The 18,643-nt window shown below is 34.6% G+C and overlaps 1 protein-coding gene across 2 annotated transcripts; it reads left to right on the top strand.

The window, feature by feature from the left end:
• Positions 1-264: 264 nt before the first annotated feature.
• LOC136041365 (uncharacterized) lies at positions 265-16,495 on the top strand. Of its 2 annotated transcripts, none has more exons than XM_065726014.1 (5): positions 265-1,113; positions 3,524-3,599; positions 7,093-7,260; positions 10,291-10,461; positions 16,365-16,495. In XM_065726014.1, exons 2-5 carry the CDS (start codon positions 3,527-3,529, stop codon positions 16,454-16,456), a joined length of 504 nt encoding a protein of 167 aa, XP_065582086.1. In that variant the 5' UTR covers positions 265-1,113; positions 3,524-3,526; the 3' UTR covers positions 16,457-16,495. The 2 variants fall into 2 exon arrangements, with proteins under 2 accessions (XP_065582086.1, XP_065582087.1); XM_065726015.1 differs by lacking the exon at positions 265-1,113 and adding an exon at positions 1,122-1,260.
• Positions 16,496-18,643: the final 2,148 nt, after the last annotated feature.

Below are 18,643 nucleotides of genomic sequence, written 5' to 3'. Positions count from 1 at the left end.
TGAAATATGTCAAATCCGGAGGAAATTAAGCCAGTGCTAAATCATTTAATTATAATAGAATGACAGTCTTAACACTATACGGATGTTTTATGTTTGAAATATTTTGCCCAAACCGACAAGTAAAAAGAGTGTTTTCGCGAACCAATTTTGTTTGAGCTCAACCATATGTAATTTTTTTCCGCTTTTGCGTTAAACATACAAGCTGGTTAAACCAAAGCTGTCATTGGTTAAACCAGCTGGTTGACGCGAAAAAAGGCCTTAGGAAAAGTAATGAGTAGAGGGAAAAAATAAATCTAAAATTGAGATTGTTTAAATTGAAAATTTAGGGTAAAATAAGAAACAATGGTAATATGAAATGTGCATTCCCAAGCTCTATTCCTAATAACACTCCTTTCTAACTGATAAAAAACCTTTGTTCTGTGCATCAGAGCCTAGCCTACTAGCCTTTGAAAGCTAGGCCTAGCTCTCTAGAAAACCTTCATATTTTATAAGCACAGACAAGATTATGCTACTTACAAACTCCTAAATCTGAAGTAGTTTCCAATATAACTGTATTAGTATGCTCTCTGCATATAATTTTATAAGTCTTGTCAGTATATTCCATCTGAAATTTCTGAACTGAACTTTCAAGCTCAATAGACAGTTCAATTGCAAATAGAACTTGAATCCCACCCTCTTCCCAAGGGACTTGATAGGCTTCCTTAGAAATATTAATCATATTTACTCCACTATAAACATAGCTTATCTACAAAACCCATCTCAGGGGAGTCACATGCACATGGTCGTCCCATTTTAAAAATATATTTGACGACGTCACAATCCTCAAATAATCTTTTTATTTGGGGGTTATAAAGTGCCAGCCCACGGACAAGTAATCCTAAGCGTTTGAGGGGATAATCCGACTAACCTCTGACGTCATATACGTCTCAAAAAACGCTTGGATTAATTAGATTAGTAATCGGACAAGTAAACAAACGCACCCCGAGAAAGTCACAGAAAATTGCCAATCGAACGCTTTTCTGGCAAATAATTCAGACATGTGAAAACGTTTAGTCTAAAAGAAAGACAGGGAAACTGTAAAGAGTGGAAATAATCTTAGCTTTTCAGTGACCTGTAAGTAATCTTATGCATATCCCTTAGGATTTAAAGGGTTTTTGGTGTTCTAGGCCCATTCTGCATAGGCTAAGCTTAATAAGGAGTCAGAAGAATAGTTTTTGGTTGTTAAAAACTTTGGTTCTTAGGAAGGCAGCCATTACATTGGTGAGTTAGTCAAATATTACCATATCAAACAGGCCTAGTTTCTAAACCACCCTATAATTTAGAATTGAAAAAAATAGAATGATTAGACCATTGCCTATATTATATAGTCTATATTTGTTGAGATTGCTATTTAAACTATATTTTTTACATAAAGTAGGGTAAAATTTTACTTTAGCCACTTTTGGAACTTTAAGCCATAGCACAGTGATATTTTTATCTTCTTTTTTTTATCTTCTTCTTTTGCAAAAAAAAATGAATTGTTTTTCTTTTTACATGTTGCATAAAAGGAATTCCTGGCCCTTCATTTCATAGATTTAACTAAAAGTCTTTGAGGCACTTTATATCAAAACACTCTGACACATTTTAATGATTTATTTAGAAGAAATTTGACACCATTGAAGTTTTGCATTTACTGTGCTAAAAAATTGTCTTAAAAAGTGCCAAGTTTTGAGAGTTATGTTAATATTCTTCTTGCTGATCAGTATAATTGTTTGTAGACCCATTGTATAATTGTAGACCCATCCCTGAAAGTTTCACTTTTCTAGCCTAACCCCTTTCTGAGATAGCAATAAGTCACTCAAATAGAATTTTATATAGTTAATCTATTACTCCCATGCCTCTTAAGCTAGTCTTCTTCAAACTTTCAGCATATTCTCCCACTAATAACAACACAAAACAGCCTCAAATATTCATAGTATTATTGTTTACAAGCTTCACAACAACTGCTTTTGTCACCTTCCTTGTCCCCTTCCCCATGTTTTATAGTTTGTTTCATCCATTTTTAGTTATACTTTGTGATGTCTACTTATAGTTACAGGCCTACTTTGTTTCATCCAGTCGTTTCATGGGTAAATTTATGACAGTTCATGTAACTGATTTACCAATAAAATGAACATACTGCTTGATGCCTTTTTAATGCTTGTTACAAGTACAATAATTGCTTCTACCACAAATCCAAATTTAAGAACTTCTTGAGCTCTTAGGAATGACAAATTTTCAACTAAAATATGTAGTATAGCTCATTTCTTACAATGTAATACTATGTTTTCTCAGCAATGTTACTGTTTTCTCTGTTGTTTTTGACAAAATAATACTACATTTTATCAGTGCTAAACTTATTTATTATAAGGTTAGGTTAAAAAGTGCTTAAATTTGAATTTGCTGTAGAAGCAATTATTATATTTGCAAATAGCTTCAAAAAAGGCATTAAGACTTTACCATTACTGTTTTAAAATGTTGAGTTAAGAGAAAGAGTCAAACTTTAGCATAAAGAGTGGGGCGTTGAGGGGGAAAAGCTCCTTAGATATAAGGAGTAATTTCTGTTTGTTTTAAGTTTTAATGTTGCTCCTTACTTTCATTAAAAAAAAACTTTTTTTTTGTTTAATTTTAAGATAAGAGTCATATGTGGAAAATTCAAAAAAGAGTTGAGGGAGGTGTTTTAGTGGTTTTCTCCTCAGAAGGGAACACTTACAATTGTAGAAACTAGGCAAGGTGAATCAGAGGAAGTCCAATGCCATAACATGTTTTTTTCTGTTAAATTGACTCAAGATTTCTTTTATGAGTATCTCATATCATCTTTCATCAATCTTTTTTTTTTTAGAGTAGTTTTGCACATTATGCACTTTCTGATTTTCACAAATACTGTGTATGTAACCCATCACCAGGTTTCAAAGTTGGTGCAGTCTGCTATGTTGAATTTACCCCAGCTTTGGGGGTAGTCCAGCATACCTTACTAGCTTTATTCAACAGTATGTTAAAAATAATATGAATTCATCATCTTAAAGGGCATCAAGAAGTCACTACAAGTCCATAAGCAAACATTTTTTTTATGTCAAACTGATTGGTATCAGTTTGACATGTTAAGCTCAAGAAACTTGAGCTTAACTTTCCCCTTGTCAGGAAAGTCTAGAATTCTTCTTATGTGCCAACCTTGTTCATCATTCCTGGCATTATATCTAACTGCATTGCACTCATTTAGCTTGGAACAATATTTTGGTTACTGGGTGTCTCCTTGCCATTGCTGTCACTTTCTTCAGTAGTATCTTGAATATTCAAACCAACCTCATGAGAGCCAAGTTCATGGCTGATCTCTTATTTGTTATCACTTGAATCTCTATTTACTTTCTTCATTGGAAGAATTTTTTTTTATTTCACACCTTTCCATCTGAACTTTTCTTCTTCCCTTTCAAGAAACTCTAGATGTTCTTTTGATGTTACCACTTCTGCCTATTTTGCAATTTTATTCTATTTTCTATTCCCGAAGCAAATGGTAGATTGTGCTGCTTCATTGAGTCAAGAAGAATCTCGATTGGTTGCCAAACAACTTCTTTGGACTAAAGGTAACTGAAAAGGTATTTTTTCTAGTTGAGTGTTGATGGTAGTTTTGACTTTAGATGTGCCTGCCTTTTCCTCTTGCTCCTTTTTTTGTGTATATTGTCTCAACCTGGCAAGTTCAAACTTGATATGGTCAATTACAGATGGGTTTGCTCTCATTGGGACCCACAGATCAAAGATTCCGATTGCTTTGAACAACTTTTCAATCAGACTAAAAGTGACATAAGTATTGCATACCCCTAATAAGAGACATACAAAATCCTTCTTTGACAGAGTGTTACCAGGGTAATCTCCCTGCCATTTAACGACATTCTGACCATAAGACTCTTTCATTCCCTTAAAACCCCTTTGTCAAGAGGTTGAGGCATGTGAGATGCATGTGGAGGTAGCTTGAGAATTGTTATATTATTTTTGTCTGCATGTTTGAGACAAGAGCAAGAGAAATATGTGAGCCATGACCCTCTAAGATGAGAAGTGCCTTTCTTTTTACATGAGGAAGAAATCGGAATTCAAACCAGTTCATAAAGAGATCAGACGTCATCCACCCTTTCTTGGTAGATGAGTAAAATGCACCAAGGTAAGCTCCATCTATAGGTATCCAGGAGGTCCAGGTATTCTTTGCAGAGAAAACTATTAGAGGTGGGAGTTTTTGTCCATTTGCACTGATACACTCTAAGATAGTCGTACTTTCATGTCCACTAACACCTGTTCTATGAGTGGCTGGTGAACCTTTGGCTCCAGCTACTTTTGTGTTGCCAGGACCCCTGCAAAAATATGTCTCATCTAAATTTAGCCAGCACTGGGGCTTGTCAAGAATATCCATCACAATGGCAGTTTCACGCAGCAGCTTTTAAAAACAATACATTATGAAGGGGTCAGATTGCTGCTAAAGTCTTTTGTTTTCTAGTCTTTCTAGTTTCTATAGTGAAATTTTTTTGGCACTTGAACCCCACCCACCAGTCATGATCAGGTCGGTTGTCCTTAAATCTTGTTTGAACTTTTTTCTTGATGGTCAAGAAATTCTACTTGCATAGGTCTATGTCCTACTTTTCAAGTCGGAGACACAGATCCATATCCTTTTCTATTTCGGCCGGAATTTCTTGGCTCCTCCCTCCACCACAAACTGGCCTTTTGACTTCTGTCTTCTAAGAGGGTCATGCAAGGTAATGCATGGTATTTGAAAAATTTTGGAAGTCTGTATCATAAACATATCCTTTGAAGATATCCCTGCTAGCCTCTTACAACCCCATGTTGTGTTTTCTGAACATAATTTTTAGGAATCTAGAAAAGACAAAGGAATTATGAATGAATGGATGAATTTATTCAAAGGGGAAATATGAATGAGTGGATGAATTTATTCAAAGGGGAAATATGAATGAATGGATGAACCTACTTGAAAACCCGTCACAAGCAGGTTTGCAAAAAGTTCCAAAACTGACAGTGGTAGAATTAAAAAAACTGTCTAAGACTTTTGACAGTTTTGACAGCTTTTCTTTGAGCAAAAAGTATTTTTATATGCACAGTTTGCAGAAAAGTAACAAATATAACTTAGTATAGCTTGTAGTTAGAAATATCAATAGTTTTCTGAATCACAATTGACAATTTAATCTAATTTGGTGGAAAGCCATATAATAGCCATAAATATCCTATCCCACAATTTTATATGTACCATCACATGAACTACAACACATGAATGATCAAAACAGCACTACATTCCACTAGGTTAATAGATCCATCCATGGATTGTTACTGGCTTCAATCCTTATTATCAAAAGCTTAGAATCTGTTCTACCGTGTAAAATATCAATCTTTGGTAACATGGGGTAACTCTGATACCCCTGCCAAACTTTCCCTATAGGTGGTAAGTCTGATATGTCGGAGTTACCCCAGATGGGCTTTTTTGGGGATAAGACTGACACCCTTCTTATCTCTTCAACTAATAACATTAGCTTGTTTAAAAAAATCAGGAAGATGCACCTGGTCTTCTAGTTTCTAAGAAATAGGAAAAAATCCTCTATCTCACATACTTTATAATCTGCATAAGTCAGTTAACTGTGTTCCTAAAAAATCACTGTCCAAAAAACTTCAAAACCTTTTGAACAGAAGGCATGTTAACTCAGCCAGAAGTTGATGGCACTGTTGCCTACTGCTACTTATATGAAAGTAATTATGAAAGCCTCCCATAGATACAATGGACCATACACAAATTGGAGGCTAGTGTCAGACTTACCCCACTTTTGGACTTTCCCTGACTCACCCTACTTTTAAAAATTCTGAAATACAGCTAGGTTGTTCCTAATACCCCCTTAGGATAAATTATTCAGCTTAAACTCCATGAATTTCCATATTCGACTTCAAATTAACTTATGAGCAAACCAATAAGATAAACCTGTAACAAGGAACAGGAAATTTCATTGAGAATAAATGATTTGGGCTTCATATTCGACCATTAGGAAGGATGGGTGAGAGTAAGCTAAAACACATTTTAGAATAATATAACCAAGAGTTTTTACATTTTTAAAGTAAATATTTTAGGGAATCTATTCAATAATGCTGATGAATGGTAAAGTTTATCATTGTGTCTCAAAGGATTGTATTAGTGTTTAAATATTTTAAAGTAGCTTTTATCATTTTATAATGTTTGCTTCTAGAGAGTGGGATTGCAATGCTGATACAACGTCTTCAAAAAGCAGATTCTATACAATTCTGAAAACTTCCTTAATCCACTTTTGATAAAAGAGTAATTGAAGGCAAATTTACACCTTGTCATAAGTGGGTCCCTTGAAGATTGTCCTTCTTTGTTAAAAGTAAACTGTCAATTCCTTTTTCAGAATAATTTTAGACAAATACTGGGAAACTAGTAGATATTATAAAATAAAAAACTTATTTGTCTGGAAGTATTTCTTTAAATGCTCGAGTCTCTCTTTATATTTGGGTTTTAAAATGCTTTAGAAGATGCTTATTTAATTTTTTAATTAGTGAATGCAAGACATTTACATAATATGTTTCGGGTCTGATTTTAGTTCTATTGTCAGATATTCTTGAAGCCTTATACATAGAAACAGCTAGATATTGACTCTTGGAAATGAATAATAGGCCTTACAACTGTAAGGCTTTAAGCATTAAAATTATAGATAGAGCTTTCATTTCAGTAGCTAAACCAAATGTTCCAAGCTAACAGTTTTCAGCTTAGAAAATTTGCATAGTAAACACAGCTGTAACAGCTATCAGCCTCATTTTACTTTTTTACCATGGAAGTTTATTATAACCTAAAATCCAAAAATACACTTTAAATAGACTTATATCAGAAAGAATATTTTTGAAGTTTAGCTCCATATTCTGAAAAAAATAAAAACAGACAATTACATTTCTAATGCTTTTGACTCATGAACGAGTTGAACCTATACTCTCAACTGTATTAAGATAAGCTGATAGCTTTAGTTACAGTTATGGAAATTCATTATTACTCATCAATCATTATACTTTTTATATTTCCAGAGAATTTTGCTACTACTCTCTTGAATAAAATCCGAGTACTCTACCCAAGTGTTGATCATAGTATTGTTCATTTCACTAACTCCATTCCAAGATCTTCTGTGGACTTGCCTCAAATTTCTAACATGGAGGAACTCATCACAACTTCTGAGGGTACTTCCATTAAAAAAGGTAAGTTATATAGCTAAATTCTCTGTTAAAGAGTAAAAGGAAAGCTGCTTTACTCTAGAAAATAATTTTCACTTTCTATCTATCTTGCTCGTTAAGTGATCCAAGTAAAAAAAAGTGCTTCTTTATATACACTGGAATAATTTTCTCTCACTTTCTCTCGTGTCTAGGCTCATGTCATAGATGGCTCTGGTTGACACTTTGCAGCAGTCCCATGGACCATCTAAGTTTAGCTTAATTGTACCTGTTTCACGCAATTTAACGAAAGGATGCTGTATGTTACATAATTATTTACACTCCTAAGTTTGTGTGAGTACCATGCCATTGAAATACGATGAAGGAGACTTAATTGGACCGTTTTTACCTGAGTTGACTGTGGCGACATCTTTTTTTGCAAAACTCGTAGCCTTAAATTTGCTCGAAAGAACACCAGATGACAGACCCCTGTCCCAAGAGCTCCTGTCTAACCGTAAGAAGCGGAAACGATTCCACAAGCTTGGCAGCAAACGAGGTCAGTGGATGATCCCAGTTATCATTTCATTAAGAACAAACAGTCATGCTCCAAAAACCGAGCCCCGTCAATGTATCCTTGTTGAGATAGAGTGCTCAACAAATGTCAATATGCCATCTCTTATTCCTTTCAATCAAGCTCCGATATGTTTGGCTAGTAGTGATTATCCCCTGCTATTAAGGTCAGTGAGTTTTAATCCGAAAAATAGAATGCCGAAATTTTCTCGTTGTAAACTACCTGTCATTATGTAACAAAATGGAAGAATTTGAAGTTATCGTCCGTTAAAACAGTATCCCAGGTATCACAGTTACAGAAACGTTGAATATGGATAGGTCTTCAGGTCACATGGCTGGCTACGAAATTTTCCTGAGCACACGTGCTAATCGAGGTGAACATAGACTAGGTGGAGGTGTTGCCTTGTACATATGGAAAAACATCCCCTGCAAATTATTACCAGAATTATTAGATACAGTTCATGAAGTAATCTGGGCTATTTGCGAACCAAAATCTCTTCCCTGTCATTTTTCTTGTACTATGGTCGCTTCCGTATATTACTTGGAAAGTGCCAGAAACTGGGGTGAATCGGTTTTCCACCTCCAAACGACTATTGATCACCTGAGAAGTATATACAGTAGCTCAGCTTTTATTATAGGAGGAGACTTTAACCAGAACAAGAAGAGTTGGGTATCATCTTGTTTATCTTTAAAACAAGTAGTGCACATACCCACCCACTCTTTGGAGAGCATTTTTGACCTTATACTCACAAACTCTGACGATTTTTACTCCCTCCGTTTTCTCTTTGTCCTGTTGGCATGTGAGACCACAACGCAATTCTATGGAAAGCAAGAGAGTCCTTACCAAGCCCAAACTATCCCGTGTCACTGTGCGTCCTTGTGCGGATTCGGCCATCTGTGAATACGGTCGATGGATTGGCATGTATGACTTCCCCGAAGTGCAAAGTAAGGAGGCCTTAGATAGTAAGGTATCCGATTTCAACGCCACTTGTTGTTTCATCAGTGCTGAAAAAAAAGAAAGAGGAAAAAAACAAAGAAGAAACAACAGCAAAATCTTTTGCTGTTGTTAAAAGGAAAAAGGTTGTAAAAATGAAGAAACCTTTTTAAGTGAACTGCACGAGAGGAAAAAAGTTCACCTTAAAAAAGTTCACTGCACCTCTCGTGCAGTTCACTTAAAAAGGTTAGATTTTGCTGTTGTTTCTTCTTTGTTTCTTTTTTCCTCTTTCTTTTTTTTGAGCACTGAGGACGACTTGGCGGAGGTCCTTGTCGAAACATGTGCTTGTTTATCATATTTTGCTACTGGCTGATAAAATCCTCATTTTTCACCTATTTGTTTTTTCTCTTTTCATTTATTATTTCCTTTCTTTGTTTTCATACGAGGTATCTTTATTTTACGAATGAGTGATCGAATCTTAGTGAAACTTGATATATACAAAGATCTTATGTCTCAGATGCTCCATTTTCAGTTTGAATTGGATCTGGGGACATAGGGGGTTGGAGGGGGGAAATAGAAATCTTGGAAAACGCTTAGACTGGAGAGATCGGGATGAAACTTGATGAGAGGAATAATCACAAGTTGTAGATACCTGACTGACATAGTTGGAAGGCATCTGCGCTCTTTGGGGGAGTTGGGGAGGGGGAGTTAATTCGGAAAATTGAGATATTTTTAACTTAAAAGCGGGTGACCAGATCATAATGAAATTTGATATCTAGAAGGAACTCTTGTCTCAGAGCTCTTATTTTAAATCCCAACCAGATTTGATGACATTGGGGGGGAGTTAGAGGGGGAAACCGCAAATTTTGGAAAACGTTTAAAGTGGAGAGATCGGGATAAAACTTGGTGGGTAGAATTAGCAAATGTCGTAGATATGTGTTTGATGTAACCGGACTGGATCCGCTCTCTTTGGCGGAGTTAAGGATGGGGGTCCAGTGCTTTGCTGAGTTTGGTGCTTCTGAATGTGCTAGGATAATGAAAATAGGTAGGCGTATCAGGGACCTGCACATATTGACTTGATAAAGTTGTTTTCCCTGATTTGACCATCTGGGTGGCTGAAAGGAGAAGAAAAATTAGAAAAAGTGAGGTATTTTTAACTTACGAGCGGGTGATCGGATCTTAATGAATTTTGATATTCAGAAGGACTGTCACAAAAATTCCTTGTTTCTTTCACTGTTTTTTTTTTAGCTGTGTAATTATTGAGTATTCAAATTTTTCTTACTCCGTTAAGTACTGTTAATTTACCCTAATTCAAGACCTTCTAAATAAATGGATTTCCATGAATTTTATTGAAAGTTTCAGTCTTTCTTTTGCTTTATAAAAGCAGATTGTTAAACGATTTGTGAAAAACCTATATATACATCTGATTTAATGTATATACTTATATAGAATATAAATATAACGTCTGTATATTTTTATTTTTAGCATAACTAAAAGAAAAAGCAGTTGCATTTGTTTAGTAATCTTTATTGTTGAATGTTTTCTATGTCAGTTTAATTTAAATTTTATTTTAGAAGTTGATGATGCTTTACAAGGTGACAGTGAGAAACCCTTTCACATCCCAAACCGCTGTTTGTCTCCGAAACGTGAAGATATTCTATGCCCCACTATACCCAGCAATTCAAGATCATGTAAATTTGAATATGACCACCTGGAATTAGAATCCACATGTTCTGACAATAAAGGTGCATCTCAAATATTTTGTCTTTGTAGATTTCATGGTATTGGATATTTTATGTAAAAAAAAAATTGACAAAGGGACTTAATGTTAAGATGCAACTTGTTTTATCTTATTCTAATGTGCAGGTTTTTACCAAACTGTTTTTTGTAGTCTTACAAGAACGTTTCAAAATTCTTTCTTGAAAGTAGTTTGGCGGATATTGTTTTTCTGAAAACACGATAATAAGTCATAAATCTATAGATCTCTGTATATTTTTTTACAATTCACATTTAAAGTGTATATATATATATATATATATATATATATATATATATATATATATATATATATATATATATATATATATATATATATATATATATAAATAAGTTGTTTGTTTGTGTGTCTGTCTGTCTGTCCGCATATGACGTCTGAATTATTTCATCATATACCAATTCAAAAACGAATGTATTCAAGCCGAAGTAGCTGAGTGGGTAAAGCGTTATGTTCCAGGTTCTAGGTCCGAGAGGTTCCAGGCTCGAACCTTGGCTTTAGCATTAATACAAAAGAAGAAAAAAACTAAAAAAAAGGTAAAAACTACAAAAAAAAACTAAAAAGAAAATACTAAAAAAAACTAAAAAACTAAAAAAAAACTAAAAAAGGTAAAAAACTAAAAAACAAAAAAACTGAAATAAAGGTAAAAGCTACAATAAAAACTAAAAAGAAAAAAAAACTAAAAACTAATAAAGAAAGTAAAAAAAACTAAAAACTGAAAAAGAAAAAAAAACTAAAAAAAGGAAAAAAACTGAAAAGTAAAGGATAAAAATATATAAATGACGATGGGGACACAGGGAATGTTTGATTAGCAATCACCATCAAAAAAGCTCAAGGGCTATCATTAGAATAATGAGGTATAGATCTGAATACGGATTGTTTTTCCCATGGACAATTATATGTTGCATGTTCAAGAGTCAGTAAACCTGATAATCTATTTATGTGTACAGACAATGGGACAGCGAAGAATGTTGTATATTCGCAAGTTTTACGTAGTATATATATATATATATATATATATATATATATATATATATATATATATATATATATATATATATATATATATATATTCACAGGTGGGACACAGGGACCAACTAGGTCCCTGTGTCCCCCCCCCCCCACCAACTAGGTGTTGGGGTGGCGCGAGGTGCCACCCCAACAGCTAGTAAATCTATATAAATTAAAATGTAAATCAGATATAATAGATACAACTTACATATAAATAATATGCAAATAAATTTAATAATATGTAAGTGTTGCAATAGATGAAAATAATATGTAAATCAGATATATTAATATGTAAATAAAGAGCCACATGTAGAAACTTCAGAAAAGAGTTGAGGGATCTATTTTAGTTTTTTTTTTTGCTGCAGAACGATTTATTTGAAATATATATCTAGAAGAACATAACGCGGCTGCTGCGTGAACACCTCGTATGATAGAAAAATCAAATTGTTCAGGTGACGATAATAACTGATTTGTGGGTCCGATTTTTTAGATAAAAATTACCAAAAAATAGCACTTGGCTCAGAAAAAAATGCTTTATATGTAGATATTAATTATATCTACCATAACCGTTTGAAATTGTGTAAACAGCTGATACAAGGTGTGTGGGGAGGAATTTCCTTTATACAAAAGTCTGATAACCAACTTTCTTCAAAATGAAAAATATACGCCGTGTGCGCAAGTTCAACGCAGAAAAGATAAACTGTTTCGTGGTGTTATACACTGTTTTCGTCCGGTATAATAACATTGTAGGCTATTGGCTACAGATTTAAGGTAGGTTATTTTATTTAAAACAAAATCATTCTAGGTGTGCTAAGAAAACGAAAATCGAATATAATCAAGAGGCATCACTTAACTTTAATACCATTATAGATGGCATTTCTTATTGAAAACCGATTCTACTAGAGGACTTTCTCCAGAAAAATTTTCGTTTAGATCCATTTGCTATCCCTTTTCAATATTTGAGTTCAAATCAGTGTATAAAACGGACTGTCTATTCAATCAGCCTTTAGTTGCTGTGATGCATTAAAAGCTTCGTTGGTTTGCTCTGGCAGTTAAAGTTTAAGACAGAATTCTGTAAGTGAAGCAGTGTGTAATCTGATATCTTGAAGAAGTAGCACAAGCAAGACAATGACCAAAGACTTTGCTGTATCCTCACTCTTGCTTCCTTCTTCCCTGATGCCTACCAATTTCTGTCTGGCTTTGTCGCGTGATAATCCAACTGTAGGCAGTTACGGTACAGTCATCAGAATGTTTCTGAACTAGAAATGATTTCAGTGTTAGAGGTTTGAACCCAATCCGCCACTCTGTTGGAGTACTCTGCAGTAACCTAACCTGATATTTGGTTAGAGTATCGTCACCTTTTTAAGTTCTTGCTTGATTGTTTCCCTTTCCTCACTGACCAGAACAAAAAATGTGTAAAAAAATACCCCTTTAAACAGCCGTCCTGGCCGAGTTGGTTGGTGCGCTGGATTCGGGATCCTTTGTCATAGAGGACGCGGGTTCGAATCCTGGTGCACCCAATTCTTCAGTTGGGACGGGGGTCAGTGGCGTGACTCTGTAAGCTTAGCCAGAGTCGACCCAGCTCTAAATGGGTACCTGGAGAAATCTGGGGAAGGTATACAGGAAGGGTGTGCGCAAGCACAGGATGGCTGGCCCCCAACCCCCATTGCACTTCCTGGCTGAAGGGCCAAGAAACGGAGATCAGCACCACCGGTAGGGACTGTAAAGTCTAATGCCGTATCCTTTACCTTTACCTTCAAACAACACATAATTTGTATTTTCTGAGACCCTCTCATTGGTAAATGTAGCATGTTAATATCAAGGGTCTGAGATCTTTTCCTAATGAAGTTGTCAGAGGGCCTCAGTATGTTTAGAAGGGTAGCACAATATTCGCAAGCTGGCTCTTGTAAAACAGAAGAATCCTAGTAACCTTCACTGATCACTGGGTAGTATAACCTTCACTGATCATCAACCAGTGGGTCATTAAATGACTGTAGTGTGCATGGCTGTAATCAAAAGTGCTCTTTCATCAAACAATATGGTACATAGATTGAATTACCTGGTGCTACTGCACTCTGATGTAAAATGATGTGACTACAGTCAGGTGTTATCTGCTAATTCAAAAGCTTCACATAAGAGGTGCAGCCCATCAAAAGCATAGCAGTAAATATTGCAGAATCTGAAGTTCACTGCAACGTCTGAGGAATTAATAGAAGGGCTATATGTTAGTGAGCCCGTTGTTTGATAGAATCAGTAAGTGACTGTGATCTCACTGACTTCAGAAAACGCAGAATCATAACCGTACTTTGACAAAAAAGAGTTCGTTTTATTTGTATTGGACAATCCTCATCGATTGAGTTGTTTTCTTCTCGCTTGTCCAGTACAAGAGCTTATGATAATAAGCTCTGCATCTCAGTACGAGAGCCTATTATATACCCTAACTATTCGGACGAACAACTGGTAGTAACAATGTCAATCTAACCTTCAAATTATTGTTTATGTACATAATTTGACATAAGAAGATTGAAAATTTCACGGCAGATCTTAAATATTATATACCCTAACTATTCGGACGAACAACTGGTAGTAACAATGTCAATCTAGCCTTCAAATTATTGTTTATGTGCATAATTTGACATAAGAAGATTGAAAATTTCACGGCAGATCTTAAATATTATATACCCTAACTATTCGGACGAACAACTGGTAGTAACAATGTCAATCTAGCCTTCAAATTATTGTTTATGTGCATAATTTGACATAAGAAGATTGAAAATTTCACGGCAGATCTTAAATATTATATACCGTAACTATTTGGACGAACAACTGGTAGTAACAATGTCAATCTAGCCTTCAAATTATTGTTTATGTGCATAATTTGACATAAAAAGATTGAAAATTTCACGGCAGATCTTAAATATTATATACCCTAACTATTTGGACGAACAACTGGCAGTAACAATGTCAATCTAGCCTTCAAATTACTGTTTATGTGCATAATTTGACATAAGAAGATTGAAAATTTCACGGCAGATCTTAAATATTGGTTTGAAAGCTTTATTGATTCAGGTGTTGGAAGTAACTTGAATCATATGCTAATTTTGATCTCTTGCAATTTCCTTAGTTCCTCGAGTTGCTCAAGAGGTACAAAGGGCATCAGGGAATAGCCTCCAATATTCCCTCAAGTAAGTTGCTGCGTAGATGGCCTTGGACGAGATTCGTCCGGAGAGCTCTTCTGTCATGCTTGTACGTTCTACAGAGCGTGTTCTCTGGTCTTCTTTGGTGATAGATCCCCTCCAGTTTCCAGTAGAGGAACATTTAGGATGTCTCTTAGCTGGTATACGGAGGATATGTTCAAAGCATCACCGTCTTAGTTGCCTCGAAATGGAGGCAGTGTCTGGTTGGTAATTGTGAGCACATTCCTCGTCTTTGCTGACATGGTCTCTCTAGCTGATTCTTTAGGTCTGGCGAAGACAGTGATTTTCAAAGGCAGTAAGACTTTCCTCCTGTTCTGCTGTTCCTTCCCTTTAAAACATTCCATGCAGCAGCTCACAAGAGACAAAACATTACTCGTGAACAGTCCAAGGCTTCCTGTTCTGTGAGCATACTTAAATTATGCACTTCATTCTTACATCCTGCTGTTAAAAACATTTGAAGATTAATACCTTCAAATGTTTTGAAGGTATCAAATGTTTTTATTACCTTCAAATGTTTTTAACAGCAGGATGTAAGAATGAAGAATTATTCTTCGGAATTCTAAGAATGAAAAGTAAAATTGAAATTGAAAAAATGAAATTGAAAAGTAAAATTACTCGGAATTGTAAGAATGAAAAATTCTAAATATTATTATATTAATATATAATTTTGATAATAATATATAATTTTTATAATATTATTAAAAACTAATATTAATAAAAAACATTGTTAAAAACATTTGACATTTTTTGAGAAACTGATTTGTGGGGGGCTCTGATACCATTTTGTTTAAATTTATTTAAATTTATATTATTTAAATTTATTTTGTAAGAACATTTTTCAAACTGACACAGTAATCCGACATCATATGAGCATTCCATCTTTCTTTATATTTTGTTTAATTGTTGATTTTGTTGATTTTCTTTAATGCAGTTTACTGCAACTTTCACTTTTCAAACTCAAAAAGTAAACTACCGTCATATAAGTATCCGATCTTCCTTGGTAGCGATCCCACATAGTCTTGGTGAAATTGCCAGAATTCACTAATGGTACCTAAATTTCTTAAAACTAGATTTAATGGCTATTTAAAAGGTGAACTGACCTGTTCTTGAGAATAAACCTGATTACTATTTGTACGTTAATTTTAAATTTTGTTACCGACATGCAGGTTGAAACCCTACATAGCGATCGCCCATGTAATTAAATCAATTCCTTCTCTGTTCTTACATGGCAAACAAGCTACGTCACATCACCCCAAATTAAGAATGTCTCATTCTGTGGACTAATTAAAAAACTTTTTCCACGAAATTAGTTTTTCAAAGAAATACAAAGAACTTCATTAAACCAAAAATGAGCAGAAACACATTGAATAATCTACCAAGTGTAAAACTACCTCAAATCAACATCAATAAATAAACGAACAGAAATTACAGTAAATGACCAATTCAAACTCAAAACAAGCAGAAATTAGCATGAGTGGGGCTGACTACCCTTATGCTTTCTCTAGATCAGAACAGAATTTATACTTAACTGAATATAAGTACAAATAAATATGTATCGTCAGTTTAATATATATAATTGTGGGGATATTTATTCCTTAAGTCTTAATAATTTTGATTTATTAAAGTTAAAAATGTGAAAACATTAATAATATATTTTTTTTTTCAGTAAAGTATAAATTACGTTCAAGCCTTAAGATGATATGGAGGTTGTCAGCTCTACTCATGTTAATTTCTGCTTGTTTTGAGTTTGACTTTTAATATATATTGACTATATATTAATATATATTTGACTTTTAATATGTTTTGAGTTTGACAGTTTAATATATATAATTATGGTGATATTTATTCCTCAAGTCTTAATAATTTTGTTTATTAAAGTTAAAAATGTGAAAACATTTATAATGTATTTCTTTTTTCAGTAAAGTATAAATTGCGTTCTATCCTTGAGAAGGTATGGAGGTTGTCAGCTATACTCATGTTAATTTCTGCTTGTTTTGAGTTTGACTTGGTTATTTATTGTGACTTTTGCTTCTCCTAAAAAGGACACTAGAACTTTTAATTTCCAATTAAATTAGCTCCTTTAAAGGTTTCAATGATATTAGTAGCTATGACAGAGCATCAGTGCCAATGATATTCCTTGTATGCCCTTTTGGACATCTGCCTGCGTAGGGTTTTTTCTTTTAATTGAAAATTCTCCCTAAACGCTTCCTGAAAATTTTTCCTTAATAACCTTAGTATTTACAGTAACCTTAGAAAAAGAATTAATAACCTTAGTATTTACAGTAACCTAAGAAATAGGCTAGTAATGAAAGTATACACACATTGTCTTTTGGTTAGTTCAAAATCCGCCACAACTTGCACTGAAATGTATAACTCAATAATCTGAGCCGTTCTTGAAATATTGCTTTGTCACCCTTTTGACAATCTACATGCTCATAGTTCGTTTTGGTTTAGTTCAACACCAACCTAAGTACTTCTTGAAAGCTTCACCTTAATACTATTAGCTTGAATAGTAGCAATAGTTGTAGTAGCAGTAGATTTAATAGTAGTAGCCTTAGCTTTAGTAGTAGTAGTAGTAATAATAGCAGCAGCAGCGGTAGTAGAAGTACGAGTAGAAGCAGTAGTAGTAGGATGCAAATGTTGTCTTTTTGTTAGTTCAACATCCCCCATAAAAAACCCAGTAAGTTTCAACTTAAGACACAAAATTATTCTTAAGATATTGCCGAAATTTGACAACCTGCGATATTTTGATATCGATACTTTGACGATATCAAAATATCAAAACGATATTTTGACAACCTGCATGCAGACAGAGTGTTTTGACAATATTAGTGGTAGTAATAGTAGATGTGGTAGTAGAAGTGATCATGGTAGTTATAGTAGTAGCGTGCAAACATTGCCTGTTTTGTCCCCTTTATATAGCTTTTCCCCTTTATGTGTCCTTTATTTGATCCAAGGTATTCGAGAGAAAAAGAACGTGGGATTAGGATGGCTGACTCCCCTATGATCACTTTTGACTCTTAAGAATAGGACTAGAAGTTGATTACTTATCGAATGAGCCTCCTTCAAAGTTTTTTCACCCCTCGATCAAAACCTAAAATATGTCCGGGGATTGTTGAGCCTTTTCTCAACTCGGAGGCTTATAAATCTGGCCGTTGGAATATTTGAAACAAATTTCTGTTTTAAAATTTTAATAAGATGCATTTTAGAAAAAAAGGGTGTGATGGTGAAGGGGCTGGTAGCCATCTGATCACTTTTGAGTCTTAAAATGGGCACTAGAATTTCCTAGAATGAGCCCTCTCTTGGTCTCACCTTCCTTACTGGCAATTGTCCATAATCTTTGTGTCTTGGGGAAATCTTTCTCCTTGCTCACCACTATTGGCAACTAAAGTCTCTGGGAAATAGTTCAAATGGCTGTATAAACAATGAACTTGAATACTCATGTTACAACCGTGATCTCTGAAACTTATAAGCTTCTGGTTTACCAGGGTGAAATAGTGTTCAGCTTTGTGGTTACCCAAAAAATGTTTGACTTCAACAAATGATTTGCATCCTTTTCGTTCTTCCTCATAAATTAAAAGATTCTAATATTTGTTTGTCTGAGAGGACGCGGGTTTGAATCCCAGTGTACCCAATTCTTCAGTTTGGGACGGGGGTCAGTGGCCTGACTCTGTAAGCTTAGCCAGAGTCGACCCAGCTCTAAATGGGTACCTGGAGAAATCTAGGGAAGGTAAACAGGAATGGTATGCGAAAGCACAGGATGGCTGGCCCCCAGCCCCCCATTGCACTTCCTGGCTGAAGGGCCAAGAAACGGAGATCATCACCGCTGGTAGGGACTGTAAAGTCTAATGCCATATCCTTTATTTATTTTTTCCTTTATTTTTTACATCATTTCAAGTTTCATTTTCGCTCTTTACTTACATCAGAATGGTTAATTTTAAAAAC

Source organism: Artemia franciscana, unplaced genomic scaffold (assembly GCF_032884065.1).
Source record: "Artemia franciscana unplaced genomic scaffold, ASM3288406v1 PGA_scaffold_171, whole genome shotgun sequence".
NCBI classification, from domain to species: domain Eukaryota; kingdom Metazoa; phylum Arthropoda; class Branchiopoda; order Anostraca; family Artemiidae; genus Artemia; species Artemia franciscana.
Note: the sequence above shows the minus strand (reverse complement) of the source record. Positions and strands in the feature narration are given on the sequence as shown.

Coding starts and splice junctions, on each gene's coding strand:
- LOC136041365 (XM_065726014.1), top strand. CDS start 3,527: ATGGTAGATTGTGCTGCTTCATTGAGTCAAGAAGAATCTCGATTGGTT. Junction 3,600..7,092: donor ACAACTTCTTTGGACTAAAG/GTAACTGAAAAG, acceptor TTATATTTCCAG/AGAATTTTGCTACTACTCTC. Junction 7,261..10,290: donor GGGTACTTCCATTAAAAAAG/GTAAGTTATATA, acceptor ATTTTATTTTAG/AAGTTGATGATGCTTTACAA.